This window comes from Lissotriton helveticus, chromosome 7 (assembly GCF_964261635.1).
Source record: "Lissotriton helveticus chromosome 7, aLisHel1.1, whole genome shotgun sequence".
Taxonomy (NCBI): Eukaryota; Metazoa; Chordata; class Amphibia; order Caudata; family Salamandridae; genus Lissotriton; species Lissotriton helveticus.
This window is the reverse complement of record NC_136068.1, coordinates 1017196240-1017223615: the sequence shown is the minus strand read 5'-3', so window position 1 is coordinate 1017223615 and position 27376 is coordinate 1017196240. Positions and strand designations below refer to the sequence as shown.

The following is a 27376-nucleotide window of genomic DNA, read 5'->3' as shown; positions in this document are numbered from 1 at the left end:
GCATCTTCCTGGGATGACTCCGATCACAAGATTGCGTGTGTTGTCACGTGTTTGTAATTTTGTTTTAACTAACATATCTGTTTGTAAAGATCTCAAAATTTCTGTGTGTTTTTGAGTCCAATTGATTCTTTTAAAATCTGGTTTTATAAGATCATAGAGAGGTTTAACTCTCTCTGCATAATTTATAATGTAAGTTGTTCCGAAATTTAGGAAACCTAGAATTGATTGTAAGTTTTTTAGTGTTCTAGGTGCTTGGATTACAGCACATTTCTCTAGGAAATTGTCAGCCAGGCTTTTGCCTTCACTTGATAGTTCATATCCTAAAAACAGGACAGTTAGATGGGCAATTCTTGACTTTTAAAAGTTGAATTTGTAACCCTCTGCTGCGAACCCAAGTATTATGGTGTTCACTCTCTTCAAGTGAGTATCCAAGTCATCATCTGTTAGATAGATGTCATCGACATAAGATAATGCCTCATCATCATATATTTGTAGTAACTCTGTTACTCTTGCTGAGAATAATCCTGGGCTATTCTTGAACTCCTGGGGCAAACGACAGAAAATTTTTTGCGCGCCATTTATTGAGAACGCGGTCAAATATCTGCTCTCTGGTGCTATATTTTGACAGAAGAATCCATTAGAGATGTCTAATGTTGTTTTGTAGTTTTTGCGCACTATGTTATTCATTAGTGCAGCACTATGCGAGTTTTGTACTGCAAAGGTTTTGCAACATGAGTTAAGGTGTCTGTAGTCCAAAACAAGACGATATGAATTGTCTGGTTTGGAGACAGGAAACAAAGGATTATTCATTTGTGAGGTGCAAGTTTCAATCACCCCCTGGTATTCCAGTTGATCTAGGATCTCTTTTACCCGTTTTTTTGCTTCTTGCTTAATTGGGTACTGCCTCTGTGCAGTAGGTTGTGATTTTAACTGGATTTTGTGAGGAGGAGAGTCCTCATCCCATCCCACATGGTTTTTATATAATGCAGGAGCTTGGGCTACTGCCCACTTTCTTGCAAGTGTATATTTTTTATGAATTGGAATATGATTTGAGAAGGCAGGCATAATAATTTCTTCGCCATGAGGGCACTCCCTGACAAACTCTGGTGGCCAGTCTCTTTCAGCTAGAAGGATGTCATAGCCCGTGGAGAGATTATCCCAAAAGAGACCCCTTATTTTCCTAGTCTTATCCCCTTCTATACGCAATGTTATTTCATATATTTTATGAGGTTTGCTAACTCTGGTATCTGCAGTTTCCACCTGAATGTATTCATTCGTGTCCACTGTCTCCAGATGATTCATAAGGATCTTGCGAGCTATGCTCACTTCTGCTGCGCTGTCTAGCATTGTCTGAGCCCATTCTCCGTTTTTCAGCTGTGTCCTCAGTATTCTCGGCATGGTTGATTACTTTAATACTGGCTACCTTCTTTTTTGGAAACTGTAATTTTTTATTTTGATGAGCAGGTTCCTTGTCTTTGGACTTGACGTGCTCTTCCCTGTGTTCTGATCGTCCTCTTCTTTCCGATTTCTGCGAGGAAGTCTGAAAAGATTGAGAGGGACGTGTATCAATATCTTGATATCTATCAGGTTTTTTTTATATTATTCCTATTTCTAAGGTTGTATTTTTTCTCAGAGGGCTCCCTTTGGGGAGACTTGTGTCCTTGGTCCGGAGATCTTTCACTCCGCCGAGGAGACCTTCCTCTGGACAGGAATCTTTTTTCTTTAGGAGTGGATTGTTTATTTCCATCCCAGCTCTTTTTTTGAGTGTTTAGATAATTTTTAATAAATACCTTTTCAGGATTTTCAATAAGTTGGGGTTTTCCCGGTTTTCCACCCAAACTATCTCTTCCTAATTCTTCATAGGATTTTTCTATGATTTTTTCTGGCAATTTCAAATGGTTGATCTGCTATATCTGTTTCTTTCAACCTCTGGCGGATCGCCACATTTGCCGCTTCTCCCTTTATATTGGCTAGTAATATTGCCGAGACCTGCTTGAAGTCTTTTAGTAATTTCATACCAAGAGTTAAAGCAGGTTCTGGACCGTATTCATCTTGAATTTGTTTTAGCACATCTGGTATTACTGACATGGATGGAACACCATGTGTTTTTGTGTAAATGGAAGCAAAGACTGTACCCCAAGTGTCACAGTCCTCCACATGTGGTGCGATTCCCATTGGAAGACAGATAGTCAGAATCCTGTGTTTCTCAACCGGGGTGGTATCTGGAAATACCGCCTCTATTTGAGTGATATTTTGTGCTAACCAGAATGGAATTTGTTCCCGTTTTGCGGGTACTTTACCTAGACAGGACTGTATGTTCTGTGGTGTAATTTTATTTGTGTTCCCCTGATGAGGGATCAGCTGTGGAATTTTAATAGCTGGTTGGACTGTTGAAGTCCGCATTACATATTGGACTAATTGTCTATGTATTTTAATTAATTGTTTTAGCTGTGCTAAAGATCTGGTGCAGACATTTCTTCAATGTCTGGATGTGGTGTGTATCCGGATAGGACCGGCCATGTTGCTCCTGGTCTACCTAGTGGACCGAGCCTGGTGATGTGATTATTATGTTTTAGGGCGCCATTAAACCAGAGCAGGTGCTCTTGGTATTTGAGTGGTATTTCCACCTCCTCGAAAGGAGTGTACTCATTAGGAGGTTCCTATATTTTGTAATAGTGGAAGTCCTTTGTTACAGCGTTTGCTGCTGGAAAGTTTATCCATGAATAGAATACCTCTGTCTGCCGATATTCGTGTGCCTCAATTACGAATATGACTGTACCACCTCTCGGTGTCAGCCCATTTTCTATAAGTTTTAAAGTTATAGATTTTCTTATGTTGACCGGGATGAGTATTGCATCCGGGTCTTGCTGTAGGAGACTATTGTCAGCCGCTAGGAGTTGAGCTGCTATTCTAGCTGTCTCCCTTTCTACTTCAGCTTCTGACATTCTACTGTCAAGAAGGTTATTTTGTTTATTTGCAGATCAGGTTTCTATGGAAACAAAGATTAGATGCACAATATTTTGGAACAGTGTATCCTTCAACGTTGAATAAACCAAGAACCATACATAGGAGTCTCCTCCTACTAAGTTTGGCGGATATAACCTTTCACCCACTCCAGACGTCTTTGGAGTATTATGGGAAAAAAGGGGTCTGTGTGAAAAAGCACGGCTGAGTTACTCTAATGTCTTACGTTAGATTTATCGCCTATCCAAAACGTTGGGCGCCATGTAGTGTAGTTCCTATTATCCCAATAGGCTCTGCGCATTGGAATAATATCTTCAATAGTATAGACGTAGGACAGAGGTTAACTAGGTCTTCTACTGATGATATTAGACTTAAAGTTTAGTGTTTGCCAGCTAGCTCAGAGTTCACTAGAAACTTTCTCGAATAGACAAGAAGGAGTTTAACCTCCCTGGATAGACAAGAAGGGATTTAGTTTCTGACAACCATAGAACATGACAACTTTGCTCTCCCCTAATCAAGAGTGTATCTCTAGAGTCGTGTGAAAACAGAAGACAACTTATTTTACTCAGTCAGTTCAGTGCATTCTTAGTTTCACCAGATTGTAGAGAAAAGGAAGAGACGGGCGTGTTCAATAAAAAGATGTTATTTATTGATCAGTCTCTTTTCTCATACAAGAGAAATGAATCGCTATTATTGCAATACTTATAGTTAAGTAAAGTGCATACAGTAATAACAGAATTATAAAATAATACTGTAAAAGCATTGATATGGTTTCTTAGCCATATGATACTAAAATGGATAAAATAGATACATACATATATACATTGACTAATCGTACTCAACTGGTGCTTCTAACTACGCCTACCCCAATGTACCTGACCTAAGCCTAATACGTGGGCGGGAGTAGATAAGTAGCAGTTTAAGTTAAGTTTGCTTTGCCAAGGGTCTGCTTCAAGAATTCTCTGCAAGGGGTTATTCAGTTCAGTACCTGGGATTTAGAAGGCTGGAGGGCTGGTATCTCTATCTCAGGGCTTGATATCCCAGCTGCCTGCAAGGGCGGCTGGAAGCGCCGGAGCTGGATTTCTCGGCAGGAGAAAAGGCAGCGTCTCTCTCTCAGCGCGTCAGAAAGGAGGGGCAGCGTCTGTGGGCTTCGCTGTCAGCTGGGCTCCTCGGCAAGTTTCGCTGCTCCAATCTTGTCACCACCTCGTGTGTTTGCTTAAGGCAATGTCGGTATTATTTATACCTGAAAGGTGCCAAGATTGACGTAAGGATGGACATAAATACGTCAATAAGGATGTCATACGAACTGGTCGTTCACACATTCTTTACTGAAGTTCTCGGTTAAATCAAAACAATGGCTGCGGGGATTTCCCAGGTCGTGGTAGGTTTGATTTGTTTTGAGAACACCGTATGCCTATTAGGGGGCTGGAGAAATAGTGCTTGCTTAATGAGATGGCATGCGCTATGACCTAATCAGATAACGGGTTTCTGTGCCGTTGTATGGCTAATCAGATAACGGGTTTTTGTGCAGTTGAATGGCTGCTAGTTAATTATTAACCAGACAAGGGTCAGAAATAGGGGGATCGATACAGTACCCATAGTAAATACATCACAACTTCCCCAGGGCCCCAAAACTCCAAGAATGGGGGTGGGTCCCAAGACACTTCTTCAACTCAGAAAAAGCCTTATTGTCATGTCTGTAAACAGGTTGGGCATTACAAAACAGACAACTGTTGTCCCAATAATGACAATAAAGAGAATATACCTCCAAAGCCAGTTCCAACACCTCCTGTTACTGTCAGCAGTAATCCCCCAGGAAGTGGGAGCACACCCAGGAATCTGGGTGGGTTTACTTTTGGAGCACAGGTGGACCCTGGCCTATCCAGGTCCCCATCACCAAATAATCTTGTTTATGAGACTGGCATGGGGTTTGCCAACTTCTCTGATTGCCCAAATACCTTGAGCAAATATAGACAAGAACCCATCATCAATGGTTTGAAAGTTGAAGCCTTTAGAGACACAGTGGCTAGCATCACCATGGTGGCTGACTGCATAGTCCCCTCTAAGCAACTTTTACCAGGTGCCACATACCAGGTAACGAACATTGATGGAATCCAAACAAATCATCCCATGGCAGTGGTAAGTCTCAGCTGGGGAGGTGTCACTGGCCCAAAGAGAGTGGCAGTGTCATCAAACTTGCCTGTAGACTGCCTACTTGGTAATGATTTAGAAATCTCAGCCTGGGCTGAGGTTGAACAAGAAACCCATTCTAGAATGGTAAACTCCAATGGAAAGGTTAGTGGGGCTGTAATGGCTACAGCCCCAACACAAGATGTCCTTCCTGAAAAGGTTGGTAGGGCTGAGCAACTCTCTGCCCCATCTTTAGCAGAAGCTCTTCCTGAACAGAATAGCAAAGCTGTTATGATAACAGCAGAAACCCAAACAGAGTCTCCTACTGAAAAGGTTGGTGGGGCTGTGATGGCCACAGCCCAAACTCAAACAGATATGTGGGTTGTGAAGCCTGAAATGATGGATCACTCCACCCAAACTCAGAGCATGGAGGAGGAAGAGAAATCTTCCCCTCACCAGACACTAGGACAGGATCAGCCTCCTCAGGGAACTGATCTTAACCCTGATGAAGGAACTGCCCCAGAGGTTGTTAGGCCTGGCCTGACAGAGCCTCTGATGGCAGTGGACCCTTCTCAGGTGGGACCCAGTCTGGAGCAGGTATCCTGCCCCTCTCTACCTTGCCTTAGTCAGCCCAGGGCTGCAGAGGACAAGAAGGACAGTGAGACCCAGAGGGCCCCCTGTCAAATAAAGCACCCCCATCAACAGATTAGGGGCACCAAAACTAGTAGCCCTAGTGAGGTGACAACTTAAAAAACTCCTGAGGGAGCCCCCTTAAAAATAGTCAGGGACCTCCCACAGATGGATTCTGTTGGGCACAGCCAAACCTGGGACCCAAAGGGCCCAAACCTGAACTGTCCCTCCAGCAAACCAAACAGAGGGACCCAGCCTCCAGCTTTAGGTAGCCAGAGGTTGACCCTGAGAGCACAGTGCAACTCAGTTGAAGATAAAAAAGGCACACATGGTGGAAGATAATTGGAGGAAGCTGAGCCCTAAATTAGTGGAGCCTCACTTCAATACTCCATATCCAAACCAGCCTTTAACTTTGCTTAAACACACCCAAGGTAGTGATTCCCTATGGTCGAGACCCTCTAATACCCCAAGGGTGAGGGACTGCTTAGTGGACCATGAGAGAGGGGGTACCCATGCTAGTGCAGGTACTTCCTTATATGGCCACTCAGGCAATATAGGCTTACCTGGCCAAGGATAGCCTTATCTCCTTTCGTTTTGGGGGGGGGGGGGGTTGTGTAGGAAGGTGGCTACCTGACTATGGTTACCCCAGATTGTGTGCCTTGTGTTTAGCTGGTTTTTTACTTAGTTGGCCTGGTTCCCTGCTAATCAGGGCCCCAGGCTGTCTGCTCTCTCTGTAAAATGGATTCCATGTACCCTAGGTACATACCACAATTGGAAATGGACTCCTTGTTAGCCCCTGTACCATGCACTATAGGTGCTCAGGGCATAGGTGCCACCAAGGCCTACCAGGGGCTGCAGCATATCTTTTGCCACCCCTGGCTGGTTCTTAAATTGACACAACTGGCTGATCACTCAGCTGGGGCAAGATGGTGTAATCACCTCTTGCTTAGATATAGTATACCTATATCTAAACCTATATCTGGACACATATAAACCTGTGAGCCACTCCTATGGAAGGCCTCATCAATCCTGGAGGCAGAGTGCGTGGTTTAATGTGAGATGGAGCTCTAGCATGAGCTGAGCCTATCTGCAGCTGTCGGGAACAAATCCCTAAGCTGTTTCAGGATAATGCCATATCATATACTATTAAGTGCATTATAATCCTCGCGGTTATATAGCAACTTTGGTTTGGCTTTATCAAAACATGTCGTGTAAGGTGTCATACGATTTGGAATACTATCCCCTCGCCAGTTCTGGCGACGGGGATAGCATTCCACCCCTCTAGAGGGAAAAGACATGTTACTTTACTGAAATGCGGTTGATTTTTAAAAGAGGCTCAGATCCACAAAATGGATGCTTCTGCCACAGACACAAGTCTGACCCCCTGAAGCTGACCGAAACTCAGCCAAGGGGGCCTGGACAAAGGGTTTCCTGTCGCACGGAGGTGTCACACCACCCCAGAAAGGAGATAGTGGATTGTAGCAGGGAGGTTTGAAAGAAACCAGACACTGCATGGGGAGCACAAGGCTGCCCCTTGCATAATCCGGCCAAACCGGTTCTGGGGCACACCAGCCCCAGTCCCAGCGCGGCCTGGATCAAAGGAAAGGGGTGTATCCACCCCCTTCCTGGGTCCCACCCATAGGAGGGGACCTAGCAGGTAATCCAGCCCCCCAGATTCGAATAAGAGTGGGATTATCCTGATGAAACATAAGAAACGAAACTCTGGACATCCTATTCAACGTAGAAGACTGAAGAATCTCCCTTGTGGTCAAGGAGTGACCACCCTGTGCAAACAGGCACCATCCAGCACCTCGACGTCTGCTTTGTTGCAGTTCCCGCCGGAACTCGAGCGACAGAGATCGACGAGATCAAGCTTGCCTGCCTTCTAACAGCCCGATCCACAGTCCCTGCAGAGCTGAGACCCGTGGAGGCGGCCGGAAGCGTGGGGCACGCCATCTTGAAAAGACCACGAGACGCTGACTGTGCAGCCCACGAGTGACCCTCGAAGCTGTACACCGGGGTTTGAGAAGCCCCAACCCTGAGCCACTCTTACACCGATGTTCAGCCCTCCACACTCGACGAGTGCTGCGTGGGGCCCTTCTGCTTCTTTTGGCTCAACGCGTTGGCCCGGTCACTTGCCAGCTGGCTTGTGGCCCCTGTGCCGACGAAAACCGAAATACGACTTGTGATTCTGGTTGCTCCAGATTTGCACCAGCTCCCCTGAAAAGGAGCCCCCACTCTGACCTTCCTGGTCCGAGTGAGAAGCAATCTCCCGGTTCCGCGTGGATTGCTTTTGCCAAGTGTTGTTTGCTCCAATCTTGAAGCCGACAGCGCCGACGGCGAGAGCCTTCGTGGGACAGATCGTGACCCGCTCCTGGACGTCGCAGATGCCCCAGAGCCCACGTGACAGTGGAGAGAAGCTCCTCGACAACCACCTGATTGCGCCCGACATTGCCTGGTTCCGTCCTGGTTCCACCCTGGTCACTGCTGAGTGACCCAGACTCTGTCCCCTCTGCTTTCAGGTACTTTTCCATCCGGATCCACCCTTGGATCCCACCGACACTTCTTTTTCCCATCGCCTGCAGCATCTTCAGCTCCAAGCGCACAGAACCTGCACGTTGAAACCCGACGCCACTTCGACCCTATGCACCCGCTTCCTGTGGGTGAGGTAACATTGCAACGCCGGTGTTCCCACACTGGTACACACCTCTAGGGTCTGTGTCTAAAGTTTTGTCCTTCTAGGTTCAGCGGAAGTATCCTTAAACTCTATTTGTGTAACTTTTACGCACCATTGACTTGCATCGGTGCATGCGTGTGCTTTAAGCACTGCACCCGAATCCCGCGGGCTTTTCCCGACTTCAGCATTGCTTGTCCCGACTGCTCCCAGCGATTCCCTAGGCCCTAGGCCTAACCACTGTTCGATTGGTATCTCTTATACCACTTTCCTAATATATGGTTTGAGTGGCCACCCGCCCTCATCCATAATTGTGCAACTTTGTATGTTATACTGTGCTTTTGATTTAACGCTTGTGCCCCTTTGTTCATAAAGAATACTGGGGATTATTTTAAGTAATAAATACATATATTTTTATAATATATACTTGTGTGGTGTCCTTTCATTTGATATTACAGGACTGTGATTGGTAAAACAGCTCGCTTAACACGACCTCTTGAGTTAAGCCTTTAAGGCTGCTTAGTCTATGCTACCATTAAGATAGCTTGTCTACAAGGTTGACTTACAACCAGACACCATAAGGGAAAGCTTGGACTGATACAAGGTGGTTCCAGAATTGGAACCATCATATATCAGGCCAACTTCTCACATGCTCTCTCCGGGGCTCCCTTATTCAATGCATGGCTAGGAGGAATTTTGCTGCCAAAAAAGAGCTTAAACTTTTAGCAGACAAAATTAAACAACAGGAAATTCTCTTCCGAAGCTCTAAAGATAGAACTCATTTACAAGCTATTAAGAATCTGAAATATTCCTACAACACTATTTTTAGAAAGCGGGCTCACATTGGGGTTCAGGCCCAGAAATCCAAGCGCCTATTGTTGAAAAACCGTGCAGGTAAAGTATTGGCGGCGACGTTGAAATATCAAGCTTCTAATCTCAAATCCATTCAAATCTCCTCAATTACTGACAGCTCTGGTGATACCAAAGTTCAGACCAAAGACATTCTCGATGTCTTTCGGGACTTCTACAGTACATTATATACTCCCACTAATCAATCATCTTTTGTTGAATGTCAGGAGTTTCTCAAAACAATTCCTCTTCAATCGATCTCTACTGATGATAGTCTGAAGTTAGGTGGCGAGATTACCTCTGAAGAAATCATTTCTGCTATTAAAGCTACTAGGTCCGGGAAAGCCCCAGGGCCAGACGGTTTGCCTATCCTGTTTTATAAAACCTTTCTTTCTGTGGTTGTCCCTCGTCTTAAAGTGGTCTTTGACTCTTTCATCCAACAAGGGTCAGTCTCGGGGTCGGCTGCGGATGCCACCATTGTTGTAATTCCTAAGGAAGGCAAGGATCATTCAGACCCCAAAAACTTTCGGCCCATTTCTCTCCTTAATATGGAAGCGAAAATCTTTGCCAAAATTTTGGCTAAGCGTCTAGAATCCCTTATTCCTAAGCTTGTACACCCTTCTCAGACTGGGTTTGTCAAGGGCCGACTAGGGAGGGATAATATCCGTACCTTTTGTCATGTTTTGGGTGCTGCCAAATGCGCTTCCCTTCCAGCTGCTGCATTGGCCTTAGACGCCGAAAAGGCCTTTGACAAGGTCTCTTGGCCTTTTTTACATGCGCTTCTTTGTGCCCATAATTTGGGTGAATCGTTTATTAATATGGTTTTGTCCCTATATGCCCAGCCTAGAGCAAATATTAGAATCAATGGTTCCACTTTTTCAATCTTCGCCAAGGCACCAGGCAAGGTTGCCCTTTGTCCCCTCTTTTGTTTTTACTTTCTATTGATCCGTTGCTTCGTTTGATTGACATCCATCCAGACATCAGTGGTTTTACTTTTGGCTCGCATTGTATTAAAACTGCTGCATATGCAGATGATGTTCTTATTTTTTCTGAAGATATTGACCGGGCCATTCCCGCGATTTCTGATACCATCTCTCTTTTTTCGGGTGTTTCTGGCTATACTCTTAATAGAGACAAAACGGAAATGTTCCCTTTAAACGCTTACTGCTTTCCGGCTCATATGGGCTCTGCAGGGTTTAAGTGGCAATCTAAACAGCTTAAAAACTTGGGTATCGGGTTTTGCAGTACTCTTTATGATACTGTTGCGTATAATGAGGCTCAGACTATTAATAAAGTATGACAGCTTTTAGAGAATTGGTCTCCTAAATATATTTCTTGGTGGGGCCGGTTTCAAACTATAAAAATGATGATTACCCCTATTATTAATTTTGTTTCTTCAATGCTCCCTGTGAAACTCTCCCCTTCCTTTTTTCATACAATAAACTCCCTTACTTCTAAGTTTCTTTGGAATGAAAAGAGGGCTCGAATTGCTAATAAATACTTGAAGAAACCTTATGAGTTGGGTGGTTGTAACTTTCCTGATTGGGAAAAGTATCAAACTGCTTTTTTGGCCTCGCAGGGGGCGCTTTGGCTCTCTTTGTGTCCTGATCATATTCCTTCTTGGCTCTTCATTGAGCAGAGTATTGCTTTTCCCTTACCACCCTTATCTTTTCTAACTACTTCTACTCTTTCTATCCCTTTCTCGCGCTCTATCATCTTAGATACTATTGCAGCAATTAAACAGGTTGATAGACGAGTTACTACTCCTATTCATAAATCAAGATGGTCCTCGCTGTGGCACAATCCTCGTATCAAAATTGTTATTGACCCTGGGTTGATATTGTATTGGGCTAACAAAGGGATAACTTTAGTGCATCATTTATATGACTCTAATGGAGATCCACTTCCTTTTTCTACCTTATCCCAACAGTTCTCTCTCAATAATTTGGACTTTTACACTTTCCTGAAAATAAAGGTGGCGGTAGCTAAAACTCGTCTGACTCCAACCTCTTCTTCTATTAAATTATTTCAAATGTGGCTTCGTTTAGGTCATGTGGCTTCTAAAATGTATTAATTTCTCTCTGATGCTTCTCCTGCCGAATGTACTGTCATACAACAGAAATGGATATCTCATTTTGAGCAGGATATTATTGCCCATATCTCTGCAGATGATTGGCGCTTGATTGGGAAGCTCTCTCTTCGGAATAAGGTTGCTCCTTCTTTAATCCAATCTAAATTTTTCTCTATTAACCTGCTCCATTGGACTCCGGTGCGTTTACACTCTCTTCAATTGAAGGATGATGATCTTTGTTGGAGTTGTGGTCTATGTCCAGGTGATTACCTACACATGTTTTTTGAATGCTCGCTACTTAAACCCTTTTGGGACTTAATACAATTGATTTTTAACCTCCGGTTTCAGCTTTCTTTCCCCATGATTATGTTAGGTCCACTTGCATCTCGTACTCCACTACCCTTAGATTCCTTAGATTCCCAATTACTAGATTTGCTATTAACTATTGCAGTGAAAGTAATTCTTATGGAATGGAAATCTTTTTCTTCGATCTCTTATCACACTTGGTGGGCTTGGGTCTCTTTCTTAAGAGGTGCACACTCCTCAGTTGAGGATGCTCATCTCTCTCCTTCAATTTCTAAAGGGGTCTGGAAAACTTTAGACTCATATATGGATTTATCTTCTAAGGGTTTGGTTGCTCAGTATCCTTTTGATTCGGCTGTGTGAATGTTGTCCTTCTGTATAAGTGTAGCTCCCTAGAAGATCTTTTCCCTCTTCTTCTTCTTTCCCTGCTCTTCTTCCTCTCTTTTTCTTTAACCTCCCTTCTGTTTCTCCTTCTTTTCTTCCCTTTTCTATCTTTTTCTTTCTGCTTTCTTCTTTTTCTCTCTATTATTTTTCTTTCTTTGATAACCTATGGTGATGCCATTGCTTTGGTTCCCGACTTTTTGGATTTCATTTTATATTTTATCTCAGATATCAACTTATGATGTATTCATACTTTTTATTTATTTTCTCTTATGTATCACCTATATGTTATTCAAATGTTTATATACTCTTTTAAATTCTAATAAAATTATTGAACAAAAAAAAGTCTTGATATAGGACCGCGTCTGATCGCGAAATGTCAGTGGATGTGGCTGGCGAGCTTTTTGGAGTATATCTTCTTTGGTGCGGTAATCTTGGACGCAGACCAAAATGTCCGACGGTGGAGCTAATGGGGCCCGCTGAGGACCCACTCTATGTGCTCGGTCCAGGCGCAGTTCCTTCTCTAGGGGTCTACCTAGGATGTGGTTGAATAGCTCCCTTTTCCTTCATGTCGTCGTCCAGTTCACTCTTTGAATCCGGATATCTGAAAGAAACAGGTTAGTATTAGATTCCTTACCTTAGAATATCCCCAGGCGTCAGTCTGGATCCGGAAACTTTTGCGTAGCAGTACCCCTGCGCGTCGGTAGGCGTCGTCTGCAGGCGTCCCCTGCGGCTCCGCGTCGTCGGCGTCGTGCGCCGTGATGACGTCGCTGGAGTATATAGACGCCGCCTCCGCGCGCTGACGTCAGTTCTTCTTTTTTCCGCGCCAGTTAGCGCAGATCCGAAGAGCAGTACTCCGGTCTTTTGACCAAGTTTTTTGTTAACTGATTGATCTTTACGGTGCCGGTAGGATGCCCGGTTTCAAGAGTTGTGACGAGTGCGACCGCATGATGTCGGTCACCGACCACCATCGACTCTGCCTCCGGTGTCTGGGCGCGGACCACGACGTGGAGTCCTGCGTCGACTGTCGGGCCTTGACTGGAAAAGCTAGGCGGGAGCGGTCCCGCAAGCTTCTCGAACTCCGGTTGTCGGCCCCGCGTCGAGAGCGGTCCCGGTCCGGTCGGAGGTCGAGGGAGCGGTCGAGGGAGCGGTCGCGGAGCCGCCATGGGCGCTCCGGGAGTCGCCACCATTCCTCCGGCTCGTCAGGTAAGCACAAGAAGTCGGGGCGTCGCCATCGCACCCCCGACTCCCCCCGACGCCCGCGTGCTGCGGCCGGGGGCTCGGGTGACCCCACCCCCGCGGTCCCGCATGGGTCGCCGACGCCGTCTACCCCACACCTGTCGGTCCCTGGGGAAGGCGCGTCGCGTGAGGAGATCGAGGCCTTCCTCATTGCTATGAGGGCGAGGTCTTCTCCGGCGGGGCCTTCGGCGCCTGCGGGCCCGTCGGTTCCGTCTGGGGGCCCGAGCGGTTCGGGTGCTCCTGCCCCGGCGCCGCCGGTGGCTCCGGCCCCGGCGCCGCTGGTTCCCTCTGGTTCGTCGCCGGCTGGTCTCCCGGCCTCTCCGGCGTCGGTTCCTGTGGGCCAGCCCGTGGTACCGCCCCCGCGTGGTGCAGCGACTCCGCCGTCGGCTCCGGCCGGCGTCGGGTCCCCGGCACCGACGCCGCGCGGCGCCACCCCCCTTTCCTCCCCGACTCCGGACTCGGAGCCGGACCGGCGTCGGCCGACGCCGGACCCGACGCCGATGGGGCCCGTTGACCCCGATGTCTATATCGTCGACCCAGAATATGGGTATGACGAGGAGGAGTATGGAGAGGGTTGGGAGGGGTCTGAGGACCCTCTATCCCGTGCCTGCCAGTACGATGTGGACTGGGTAGGTGATCTGGGTGATGCCAGTGGCCTGGACGAGTCGCCCAACCCTGGGTTTGTCTCTCCGTCCCCTGTGGCGTCCGAGGCGGGTGCTGCCTATTCGGTGGTCCTGATGAGGGCTGCCAAGGCCTTACACCTTGAGCTCCCCGTCGCGAAGGTCAAACCGAATATCCTGACGGAAGTTTTTAAACCGCAGTCATGCCCCCAGGAGCCTCTGCTGCCGTTTAATGAGGCCCTGACGGATGTCCTTCTGGGCACCTGGTCCAGGCCCGCCTCTGGTGCGCCGGTTGACCGGAACGTTGCCAGGCGTCACCGTCCCTGCGCGGACGACCCTGCCTTCCTGTCCACCCATCCCTCCCCGGAGAGTCTGGTGATCCAGGCCTCCACTTCGCAGTCCGCATTTCCGTCGGCTCCGCCCGACCGGGAATCAAAGAGGTACGACCAATTTGGAAAGAAAGTGTTTTCCTCTTTGAGTGCTGGGCTGCGGTCTTGTAACACCGCGTGCCTCTTGGGCCGCTACACCCACTCCCTGTGGGATACGGTCGAGGAGTGTTTGCCGCAATGCCCCCAGGAAGTGCGGGACAAGCTCACCCGGGCCTTTGTTGAAGGCCGGGATGCGGCGCGGTACTCGATCCGTTGTGGTCTGGACACCACGGACTCACTGGGACGGGCCATGTCCACTACGGTGGCGATTCGTCGCCATGCCTGGCTGAGATCTGCCAACTTCTCACCAGACGTCCAAAATACGCTTATGGACATGCCATTTGATGGCAGTCGCCTGTTTGGTGACAAAGCGGACCACGCGCTGGAGCGCTTCAAGGACTCCAGGGTCACGGCCAAGTCCTTGGGTCTCTCGACCCAGACCCAGCGCCAGCAGACGGGTTCGTTTCGGCCCTTTCGTGGCCAAGGGAGAGGAGGTCCCACACGTGCTGCCAGCCACGCGGCGCAGAGCGCTCCCCAGCGCGGTGGCGCCCGTGGTTTCCGCCGTGGTGGCGGTAGAGGCCAGCGTCGTGGTCAGTCCACGCCTCCCTCCGCTGCGGCATCCAAGCCTTCCTAGTCCGAGCTTTCGGGCTCACGTGACGCCAGTGGGTGGCAGGGTTCGCCATCACCACTCCCGCTGGCGCGCGATAACATCGGACAGGTGGGTGCTGCAGCTTGTCCGAAGGGGCTATGCCCTCCCCTTCGAGTCCACTCCTCCAGCCATGCCACCGCAGAACCACCGTGTGTCGGGGGACCACTTGACACTTCTGCAGGAGGAAGTTACGGCCCTCTTGGCCAAGGGGGCCATCGAGCGCGTTCCTGGGCCAGAAGTAGGGTGTGGTTGCTACTCCCACTACTTTCTGGTACCCAAGAAGGACAAGGGAGGCCTGCGTCCTATCTTGGATCTACGGAACGTCAACGGCTTCCTCCGGAAGGAGAAGTTCAAGATGTTGACTTTGGCTCAGGTCTTGGCTGCTCTAGACCCACAAGACTGGATGGTAGCGTTGGACTTGCAGGATGCGTACTTTCACATCCCCGTCCTGCCGGCCCACCGGCGTTACCTGCGGTTCACGGTAGGCCACGAGCATTTTCAGTTTATCGTGCTCCCTTTCGGCCTTACCAGCGCCCCACGGGTGTTCACGAAAGTGATGGCGGTGGTCGCAGCTCATCTGCGCCGGTTAGGGGTTTCAGTCTTCCCCTGCCTCGACGACTGGCTGTTGAAGGCGGGCTCGCCCCAGACAGTCGTCCACCACCTTCAGATGACGGCAGACCTCCTGCACGAGTTGGGGTTTTCCATCAATGTGCCGAAATCACACCTGTGTCCCTCTCAAAAGCTCCTTTTCATCGGAGCGGTTCTCGACTCGGCGCAGTTTCGGGTTTATCCCCCGGAACGGCGGGTCCGGGATATTCAGGCTCTGATTCCCATCTTTCAGCCGTTATCCCGGGTTTCGGTCAGGTTGACGCTGCGGCTTCTGGGGCTGATGGCCTCCTGCATCCTTCTGGTGCATCACGCCAGATGGCGGATGCGGGCTCTGCAGTGGGACCTGAAGTTTCAGTGGGCCCAGCATCAGGGCAACCTATCCGACCATGTCCTGATCTCGGAGGGCACTGCGAGACAGTTGCAGTGGTGGCTTACGGACCGCGATTGGGTCAGGGGCAGATCCCTCTCCCTTCCCCAGCCGGAGCACGTGGTTGTGACGGACGCGTCCCTCCAAGGCTGGGGTGGCCACTTGGGAGAGGCGGAGATCAGAGGCCTCTGGTCTCCGGCGGAGTCCCGGCTCCATATCAACATGTTGGAGCTGCGGGCGATTCGCCTGGCACTGAAGGCATTCCTCCCCTTTGTCATCGGGAGTGTAGTGCAGGTGTTCACGGACAACACCACCGCCATGTGGTACTGCAACAAACAGGGCGGTGTGGGGTCGTGGACCCTTTGCCAAGAGGCTCTGCGCCTCTGGCAATGGCTGGAACGTCAGGGCGTGACTCTGACGGTTCAACACCTGGCAGGTTCTCTGAACGCCAGGGCGGACGAACTCAGCCGTCGGTGCTCGGTGGATCACGAATGGCGTCTGAACTCGGATGTGGCGAGAGGCCTCTTTCAGCAATGGGGAGAGCCTTGGTTAGATCTATTCGCCACAGAAGAGAACGCGCAATGTCATCAGTTCTGCGCGTTGGAGTTTCCAAGACGGCACTCGCTCGGCGACGCCTTTCGGCGCGAGTGGAGTTGCGGTCTGTTGTACGCCTTTCCGCCTATACCACTTCTGCCCAGAGTGCTGAAGAAGATCAGGCGCGACCGGGCCCAAGTTATCCTTGTGGCTCCGGACTGGGCTCGAAGGTACTGGTATCCCGAGCTACTCAGCATGACAGTCGGTCCCTCGATCCGCCTGCCCCTTCAGGAGGACCTTCTGTCGCAGCAGCAGGGGACGGTCCTCCACCCGAACCTGTCCAGTCTCCACCTCCATGCGTGGAGATTGAGCGGCGACAGTTGAGGCCATTTGACTTGCCTCCTGAAGTCTGTGATGTCATTCTGGCAGCCAGGCGTCCCTCCACAAAGTCGGTATACGCCTGCCGGTGGAACAGATTTGTGGCATGGTGCACAGCAAAGGCTGTGGATCCCCTTTCTGCCCCTCTGTCTGAGGTTCTCCTCTTCCTCCTTTCCCTTGCCCAGCAGGGCTCTGCTCTGGGCACTATCAAGGGCTATCTTTCTGCCCTTTCCGCCTTCTTGAGGCTACCTGATCAGCCATCTTTGTTCAAGTCCCCTATTGTGTTAAGATTCTTAAAGGGCATCACGCACATGTATCCTCCAACTCCGTTCGTGATGCCTCAGTGGGACTTGAACCTGGTTTTGACTTTCCTGATGTGCGCTCCCTTTGAGCCCCTTCATTCCTGTCCTCTCCGTCTTCTCACCTTAAAGACGGCCTTCCTGGTAGCCATCACCTCTGCCAGGAGAGTGAGTGAGCTCCAGGCTCTTTCTATTCAACCTCCTTTCTTGTCTGTTCATCCTGATAAGGTGGTTCTTCGGACTAGACCTTCTTTCCTGCCCAAGGTAGTCTCTGCTTTTCACATTGGGCAGTCCATCACCTTGCCCTCCTTCTTCCCGCCTCCGCATCCTTCAAAGGATGAAGAGCGGCTCCATCGTCTGGACCCAAAACGTGCGCTTTCATTCTATATGGATCGCACACGCCAGTTCCGGGTGGATGACCAACTGTTTGTTGGCTACGTGGGTGAGAAGAAGGGAAGGGCGGTACAGAAACGGACCATCTCTCGGTGGGTCGTCCTGTGCATCAAAGCATGCTACTCTTTGGCTCGGAAGGAGCCTCCTGTTGGGCTGCGGGCCCATTCCACTCGGGCCACGGCGGCTACTACTGCCCTGGGCCGGGGAGTCCCTTTGCAGGACATTTGCCAGGCGGCCACGTGGGCCTCGCTGCACACCTTTGCGAGGCACTACTGCCTGGACAGTCAAGTCCGGAGGGATGGCTTCTTTGGCCGTTCGGTCCTCCAGGACTTTCTGGTGTAGGTTGTATTGGTTCGCAGACCCACCACCGGGGTTGGTATTGCTGGGGTATCTATTCTAAGGTAAGGAATCTAATACTAACCTGTTTCTTTCAGATGAACAAGTTACTTACCTTCGGTAACGATATATCTGTAAGAAACAGTAGTTAGTATTAGATTCCTTACCGCCCCGCCCGTCCTCCCCGTTCTGCGAACTGATACCTAGGGTTAAGGACATCCCTTTCAGGGCCCTAGTTTCAAATGGCACCAGTGTTGGTTCTCACATGGCTCTGCGTGTTCTGGCGCGGAAAAGCTGTGTGCAAAGAACTGACGTCAGCGCGCGGAGGCGGCGTCTATATACTCCAGCGACGTCATCACGGCGCACGACGCCGACGACGCGGAGCCGCAGGGGACGCCTGCAGACGACGCCTACCGACGCGCAGGGGTACTGCTACGCAAAAGTTTCCGGATCCAGACTGACGCCTGGGGATATTCTAAGGTAAGGAATCTAATACTAACTACTGTTTCTTACAGATATATCGTTACCGAAGGTAAGTAACTTGTTCATTATGGCGCCGGAAGCAGTTCTCCAGGTCTTCAAGGTGTGTCTGAAGGTCAACCTGTTGATCATGAATCCTGAGAACCTCCTGCTGCGGCGCTGCTAGTTCCGTGTCCCTCCCGTCGCTCTTGTCCTCTAGATCGGCGACTCATTTGCCGATGCCATCCATGTCCCTGCGGACCTCCTTGATTTCCTCCGTGAATTCTTGCTTGAGTGTGTGGATATCTTCTCTCAGGGCCACAAACATGGACTCCAGGAATGCCTTAGTGATCGGCTCCGCCCCATCATCACGCTCGGATTTAGGGCGGGTAGCGTCCGTTGCAATGTCGGTAGCCTGCTGCCCAGCCTATGCTTTCGCAAACAAGTCCTTCAGGGTCTTGTCTTTGCGCCCCCGGGAGGAGGACATACCGAGTCCCAAGGGAACCGTAAGCTGACCGTGCTCCCACCGGGCACCGAATCCACTTCTCCAGGGAACGCTGGACTCTGGAATGTCCGGCCTCCTCGCTGCACGTGACACTTTTTGGGTGGCAGGGCACAAAGGTAAGCGGGTTAGGGTGGTTCTGTAGCTGTGCGATCACCCGCAGGGAGCTTGGCGCCTCCCTCCGTAAGACAGCCCTAGTAGGCCCAACTTCCCCGCCCCATGCTGTCATGCACCCCAGTCCGCTGGTGGCTCACCGCCCGTAGGAGCAGTCTCCCTCGCCGCTCTTCCCTGCCACAATCTGATCTCAATAAGCGGCACTTGCCTGACGCCGTCTATGGTTGCTGCCAGTCTGTGTGGTAATCTGTGGAGTCAGTTCTCCCTCTGCTCGGGCCCAGCAGTTGTATTTCCTGGTGCGGGGGGGTCTCCACCAGACTCTCAAGACCCCCCGTCAGCTTTAGGGCCTGTCTCTCCAGCCTGTGTCTCAGTGGTTGGTGGAGGGTGCTCTCTTTGTGTGTCTGCTGAGCGCCCCGATTACAATCCCCGCGGTGTGCACGCCGAGTCAGGCTGTGCTGCGTCCTGCTGTAGGGATTCACCGGACGGGGTGTCCGGACCAGGTCGCAGGGCTCTCGACTGGCCGCAGCCTCCCCGCAAGCCCTCTGCAGCGGCGGTGTGTCTTGCTAGGGGTCACTAGCTTCTCGTGTGTCGCTGCTCATATGCGGCACAGTGGGTGACCATTCAGGGATAGATGTTTCACCGATAGGGCCTCAGGGCGCGCACTCCGACCGGGCCTCCCGTACTCGCCTAGGCCCCGATGTCGCCGCTCCGATGAGCAGCGATTGCCCAGTCTTCCACCTCACCAGAGCCCCACCGTGTGTTACTGGCAATTTCACCATGCGCTCCCTAAGCAGCGCCACCATGGGAGGCCCCGGCACCACTATCGGGCCCTCAACCGTATGCGTATGTAGTTGAGCCGTGTGAGGACACCCACAAGATGGCGGCTCGGCACATTTCTTCCTCTGCTGCGGGATCACCACCGGCGCCCTCCTCAGTCTCGCCTGTCTGCCGCTACTCTTCTAATGGAGCGGAGCCACCATCGTCTCCCGCTGCTCCGGTCAGGTGTCTCGGGTTTGCTGTATCACTGTCTGGGCAGCGCTTCACTCCGCCAGGGATCGCATGGCCTCACCTCGCAACCCCGCTGGGAGGGCGCGCTCTCGGGCGTTCGCCTTGCGCCGCCAGGATTACGCTCTCCGGGGCCTCTTCACGCCATCCAGGTCGCTCCTCTTCAGTCCTGCGATCAATATGGCTCCGGTGCTGAGGTCAATGATCTCTTGATCGGCCAGATGCCAGTGCTTTAGTGGGCAGTCGGCGGGAGCGTTAGAGTTACACGTCTGCTCTGCCCCTACAAATTCAATTTAATAATAATAATAAGGATGCAGCGCCAAACCCTGTCAACAGGATGTGCTCAGCTGGCACGCCCTAGTCTCTGGCAAGGGCATCCCGCAAGCACGCCGATAGGTGCAGTTTGAGTGTGGGAGAGTAGTGTATGACTGCAGGGTGAGTGGTGGGCCTGTGTGATTGCAGAGTGAGTGGTATGTCTGTATAAGTGCAAGGTGAAAGATGTGCCCATGGGAATGCTGAATGAGTTTCATGCTATTGTGAGTGCAGGGTGTAGCACATTAAAGCCACATCTATTGGCATGGACAATCTATTTGTATTTATAATTGTTATTGTCTTCAATATAATTGTAATGGAATATTTTTTACATTTCCTTTAAATCTGAAACCCACGCATTTTAGACACTTGGGGAACTGTATATTCTTGTACATATTCACACAAATGTTTACCACCTGTACCATTTGGCATTGGCGTAGTCACTGTACTCCATTACTTGGAATCCTAGGATCCCATATGCTCACATGTGTCTTCTCACATCCCCTCGATTTGTATATCATTCTTTTCCGCAGAGCACACTAATTCATACCATTTAACGCCCTCTGTCAGTTTGGAGCTTCTTCCTAGCTCCTGTGGTGCACAGTATCACGTTTGGCGATCCAGAACCCCACGGCTGCTAGTGTCCTTTGCACTCTGGTAGAAGCCTTCTCATTTTGGAAGTTCAGTAAGCATTTTCAGTGGTAAAAAAGTTCTTTTAAAGTGGTTGCCAATCTTCACACTGCGAAATGATTCTTTGTTATCATGCACTCTTTTAATTTTAGCACAGTTCGTCCATGTTGCCATTTCTTTGGACTATGTTTTTTTTTTATCTGGTTATGGAATAATAAAAATGTCATTATTAAAAAGGAATCATGTTTCAGCTTTTAAAAGTTAGAATTAATTTAATGACTTCTGTACTCATATATAGTTCTGTACCACTGACTTTCTATAATGGAAACATTTAGACATCTCTTCTATCCTCAGGTAAATTTTATTTGTGGCTTGTGTCCTCAGGTTGGGTTTACCAGCCCCGACCCGGAAAAAGGAAACGCTTCCCCTTAAACGTCTCCACAGTTTTCTCTGGCACCACCCAGAACATCATCACCACGAACGCCACGGCACTGTACCCATACCGATCACCGGCATACTCTGTGGTAATTCCCACTCTCACACACAGTGTTGGTGAGTTTCTGTTTTAGTTAAACTTAAAATGCTTCCATGTTGCATAGGTCGGTTAACTTGTAATGTAAGCCCATGGACACTGTGCGCACAGAGCAAATGAATAGATCTCAAGAGAAGCCCTCCTCATTCTGTAGTATACTTGAGACCATGCTCCGAGGATTAGGGCAAAGAGCTAGGATTCCCGAAGTTGTGTATTGTTAGTGTCTGACCCCCGTGTCCTTGTTTGCTCCTTCCCTGAATATATTGCAGTCCACTTTGGGGTCTGGGCCTTGGTTTGGCCTGTGTTCAGTCGATTGAGCTCTGCTTTCCCGTGTGTCTTTTCATTTGTGTGTATTTGTTGTCAGTGACCTCTCTTCGTGGTCCTTATATCAATTCTTTCTGTACCTACTCCCCACCCCCCTTGTTGTTTTTTGTGCCTGCTGCCTCTGACTGTGCCTGTTTCTGCTTTCTGATGTGTTGGTGTCTATTATCAGGGGCTCTCTGTTCATATTTGTTGAGGCCTCAACTGCTATTGTTGGCCGGACGGTGTCAGCTCCCCAGGGTGCTATTTGAGTTCTGTCTTGGATTCTGTGTGGGCTTGTGTCTACTTAAGGGTGTTATATCTGTGACTTCATTCCTGAGAGGCATGGGGTGAACAGAGGCACATTGTTAACAGACAAGTGCTCCCCCAAATCATGATCATGCTCCACACTTTCAATGTGTCTGAAAATCATAAACAAATTAATGTCAACTATCAGAGTCATGAACTGTGAAAGAGCAAGAAAGGCATACAACTCCCCTTTTAGTGATCCAGTGAGAGAAAATAGAGAAAGCCATATAGATGGTGTGAGAAAAAAGACAGAGTGGAAGACTGAAGAGGAGAAGGAAGTAGGAAGCAAATGGTGGGGTAATGAGACAGTGAGGGGGAGAGATATTGGATGTGGTCGAAGCAGAGTAAATGGACTGAGTGGGGAGACGGGGAGAGAAAAAAGAAGATAATATTTCTATCTTGTAAATAATTGAAATTCAAAGTACTATATGAATAGTGGCTACATTTTAGAATGTTCCCAGGTGTTTGTGTGTGATTGACTCTTGCTTTTCTTTCCTTTTCCAAGGTGAAGCTCCACCTCCAATGCCTCTATCAGCCCCACCCCTTCAGCGTACCGCTCCCATCACGCTTTTCCAGTCAAATACTGCTAACTCTGGCCAGATATCGGCGCAGGCCCCAAGCTTGTCTCTTCGCCCCCAAATGACCCCGCAGCGTTCTGTGATCCAAGCACAGGCAGAGCCACACCACAGCCTTCCAGTGCCCTGCTCAGCACCATCACGACCCTTAGAGCGATCAGTACCTGTGACAGTGGACAATACTGCTAAGAATACCAGTAATGACAGTTCTCTGCATCCAAGGTTTACTTCCCCTGACATGCACTCATCCAAGGAGTATTCTGGTACTACTACATGTTCTCGAGGGACGCCCATCCCACATCCCCACATGTACCAGCCAGCACCCCTGAGTCATCCTGCCAGCTTGTTTGGGGCACCACCACGGTTCTCATTCCACCATCCATACTTCTTACCAGGACCACACTACTTCCCTTCAAGGTGAGTCTCAGTCGGTTATTAAGTTAAAATGTAGAGTTCATCTAATTTTGGCAGCTTTTATATTTTGCCCGTTGACTGTGCTGAAAGCTATGTCTAAGTTGATCTTACTGGAGTAAACTCTCGTCATTCTTGAGAGTTCAGGGTTGTTTGAGTGAGTTATGTTATGTTATGTTATGTTAAGGGGGTATTTATTGAGCGCACTATCACCGTGGGTATCATGGCGCTGAAAAGGTACAAGAGGAGGAACAGAAGGAATTTAGCTAGGTTGTGGGAAGAGCCAGGTTTTTAAAGATTTGCGAAATTGAATGAGAGAACCAGAAATCCTAACTGGGAGAGGAAGGGAATTCCAAAGTTTGGGGCCGAGGAAGGCGAATCTTCGACCACCAGATCTACAGAGTTTAAAGGAAGGGACCACCAAGAGATGTAGATGAAGAGATCTAAGGTTACGTGAGGGACAGTAGGGTCGAATAAGAGATTTCAGGAAAGCGGGACAAGCACCAGAGAGAGACTTAAAAACGAGACAGCCAAGCTTAAAGGCGGCCCTTAGGCTGACAGGGAGCCAATGAAGCTTGGCAAGGAGGGGTTTGGCAGACTGCCACTTCGGTATCCCGAGGGCCAATCTCGCCGCCTGGTTTTGAATGATTTGCAACCTGTAGATGGAACATTTGGGCAAACCATAATAGATGGAGTTCGAAAAATCCAGGCGGGAGAGGACGAGGGCCATGATGACTTGTAGCAGGGCATCGGGGGTGAGGAGGTAAGCCACCTTCCTAATCCTGCGTAGCTGGAACATGCAGGAGGAAACCACCGTCCCCACCTGCTGCCCGAGAGAGCCCCGCGTCAATGGTGACCCCGAGGCTTTTCACCGAGGCTACCGGGGTGGGGGGGGAGCCAAGCTCTGCCGGCCAGAAGTGTGGACCCCAGTGTACGGAGCTCTTACCCGGCAGGAGGAGCTCCGTCTTTCCTGGGTTCAATTTCAGCTGGTTCTGACACATCCACTGAAAGATATGGGACATAACTGCCTGGAAGGTGGGAATAGCAGAGGGAGAGTTGAGAGAGAAAATGAGTTGTAGGTCGTCCGCGTAGTTAAAAACGGTGACGTCCCACTGCCTCAAAGAAAAAAGAAGGGGGCGAAGATAAAGATTAAAGAGAAGAGGGGATAGAGAGGAGCCCTGGGGGACCCCACAAGGCAGGTATTCCCTAGGTGCCCTAAATGTGCCTAGGCTGAGAGACTGGGATCTCCCAGTGAGGAATGATTTGACCCATGCCAGCGCCAGGCCCTGGATGCCGGCCTGTTCGACACGGTGGAGAAGGATGTTATGGTCCACCGTGTCGAAGGCGGCCGATAGATCTAATAGTACCAAGGCCTGGGAGGTACCCTTGTCGGCTCCACCTCTCAAGGTATCCAGAACCGCCAGGATCACAGTCTCTGTAGAATGGCCAGGACGGAAACCGGCCTGGTTGGCCTCGAGGAAGGTGGAACTCTCGATGAACCTCGAGAGGCAGGCAGTGACATGGGCCTCTAAGATTTTAGAAAGAAAAGGTAAGAGTGAGAAGGGGCGATAGTTCGCCGGGACGGCAGGATCAGCTCCAGGCTTCTTCAACAGAGGCACTAGAACGGCCTCCTTGAAGGAGCTGGGTACCGTCCCTGAGAGGAGAGAAGAGTTAAGCAAAGGGAGGATACAGTCAGGTAGGGAACGGCAGATGTCACATAGTATAGAAGGTGGACAGTGGTCGTCAGGAGAACCAGACTTGATACGAGCGGCAAAGCTGGCTAGGGAAGTAGGGTCTAATGGAGGAAGCTGAGTGAGAGAAAGGGCGTTGTGAGGGGGAGTAGCGAAGTCAGCGCCCAGTGAGGAGACTGGGATAGTGTCCTTAATCAGAACAATCTTTTGTAAAAAAAAAAGTGCTAAGTGCGTTACAGGATTCCTGAGTCGGGGCCTGGGACAGGAGCGTTCTGGAGTCAGAAGTAAATTCGTCCAGAACTCTAAAAATCTCCTTCGATTTACAGGGGGCACGTAGAATTCTCTCAGAGACATAGGCTTTCTTGGCTTCAGAGATAGCGGATCTATACTTATTGCGAGCTGCCGCATAAGTAGCTCTGCTTGACGGGCCGTAGTCTCTTCTCCATCTGCGTTCAGATCGGCGAAGCTCCAGCTGTAAGGTTTTGAGATGGGGAGTATACCATTTATGTGAGTTGCTGTGGCGGGAGCGAGGGAACTTGATTAGTGGGGCAAAGGTGTCGCTGGCTGATATGAGCCAGTTGGAGACTTGGCCATCTAGCTCGTTGATGTCAAGGTTATTGAGGGTGGGGGGACGAGTGTGAGACAGATGGGTTAACAGTTTGGAAGGATCAACGGTCTTCCACTTGCGGGCCATGCCACCCTCCCGCGGGGGGATCCTAATCTGACCCACCACAGAAATGGTGGTGTCAATAAGGCAGTGGTCAGACCACACACAGGGCGTGATAAGCGGATGGGAGGGCTTCACCCCATGGACCCAGATATGGTCAAGTATGTGACCACCACTATGAGTAGGAGAGGTAACTAATTGGCTGAAGGTCAGACTCGAGAGGCCTTCAAACAGTTCACAGGCATGGGGACCGGCGTCCTTATGCTGAAACCAATAGTTAAAATCCCCAGCGATGACTATGCGTGGGGAGGAAGTAGCAAGGCCGGCGAGCTGTTCAATAAACGATGCAGGAAAGGAGGGCATGGGCTGGGGGGGGCGGTAGAGTACCATAAAGGTAACTGCGCCCACCTCGGTCCCGAGACTAAAAACCAGGTTATCCACATCAGGGAGAGTCATGGAAGTGGGAGCGATAACATGAATGTCCTTACGTATTACCGCTGCGACCCCCCCTCCAGGACGGCCCCCGTGGCGGTTGGTATTAAGCAGACAGTAGTCAGGGGGTAGCGCTGCCAAGATATCTGGGAGAGAGTCGTCCGTGAGCCAGGTCTCAGAGAGCAAAAGGACATCAGGCCTTTCAGTCATAAGTAGATGGAAGATGTCAGTTTGGTGCCTGACAAGGGAACGAGTATTGAGATACAGTAGGCGGATCTGTGACTCAGGGAGAATAAGAGAAGTGGAGGGAGTGAGCGGGCCCAGGTGGGGGGGTAGGTCACCAGCAATTCCAAGTGAAGTGATCCGTGTCCAAGTGTCAAACGATAGGGGGCAGGCGGCGGCTCGAAGGTGCAAAAGGGCGGGGGATGAGTAGGAGATGGCAGTGGCAGCATCCCTGGCCCCTGGGTCCGGCCGGTCGCGGACGGGCGCAGACGGGCTTGACTCTGGTGCGACTCCGGGGCGACGCCGGCGCGCCCGCTGCGCTCGTCCGCTGCGCGGCCGCATAGGAGACGTTTAAATAGGCACGTGACGCGGGAGGTGGGAGGAGCAACAGGGCGGGAGGAGTGAGTTAAAAACAAAGTGATGGCGTCAACCGCTAGCAATCAGCGTGACGAAGGAAGGCTGCTCTTGGGTCAGCAGAGAATGAGGAAATTAAAAATCAGATAAAAAGCGCCCAGCGCGCGCGAGCCCTCTGCCACAGGGCTGCTCGTCTGTTCACCCAGAGAGAAAAAGGGGCGTGGCCTAAATAGGCACGTGACGCGGGAGGTGGGAGGAGCAACAGGGCGGGAGGAGTGAGTTAAAAACAAAGTGATGGCGTCAACCGCTAGCAATCAGCGTGACGAAGGAAGGCTGCTCTTGGGTCAGCAGAGAATGAGGAAATTAAAAATCAGGTAAAGCGCCCAGCGCGCGCGAGCCCTCTGCCACAGGGCTGCTCGTCTGTTCACCCAGAGAGAAAAAGGGGCGTGGCCTAAATAGGCACGTGACGCGGGCGGTGGGAGGAGCAACAGGGCGGGAGGAGTGAGTTAAAAACAAAGTGATGGCATCAACCGCTAGCAATCAGCGTGACGAAGGAAGGCTGCTCTTGGGTCAGCAGAGAATGAGGAAATTAAAAATCAGGTAAAGCGCCCAGCGCGCGCGAGCCCTCTGCCACAGGGCTGCTCGTCTGTTCACCCAGAGAGAAAAAGGGGCGTGGCCTAAATAGGCACGTGACGCGGGAGGTGGGAGGAGCAACAGGGCGGGAGGAGTGAGTTAAAAACAAAGTGATGGCGTCAACCGCTAGCAATCAGCGTGACGAAGGAAGGCTGCTCTTGGGTCAGCAGAGAATGAGGAAATTAAAAATCAGGTAAAGCGCCCAGCGCGCGCGAGCCCTCTGCCACAGGGCTGCTCGTCTGTTCACAAATGTGCACAAATGATTGTATGAATGAATGAGTTTATGTGTATGGACATGTGACACTAGGGACAGAAATGCCCTTAAGGTGCCTTTGTGAACTTGGGTTCTCTTTTATTGGATCTTCATTGATAGC

At 50.2% G+C, this 27376-nt stretch overlaps 1 protein-coding gene across 2 annotated transcripts in view; it reads left to right on the top strand.

The window, feature by feature from the left end:
* The window catches only part of SOX30 (SRY-box transcription factor 30), an 879778-nt gene that overhangs the window by 677472 nt on the left and 174930 nt on the right, over window positions 1–27376 (top strand). Inside the window, exons 3-4 of one of the 2 annotated variants that reach the window (XM_078653719.1) lie at window positions 21261–21428; window positions 22523–23009. In XM_078653719.1, the coding sequence (XP_078509845.1) occupies window positions 21261–21428; window positions 22523–23009 (655 nt within the window). Of the gene's footprint in view, window positions 1–21230; window positions 21429–22522; window positions 23010–27376 lie in introns of both variants that reach the window. The other variant, XM_078653718.1, reaches the window with a different exon arrangement.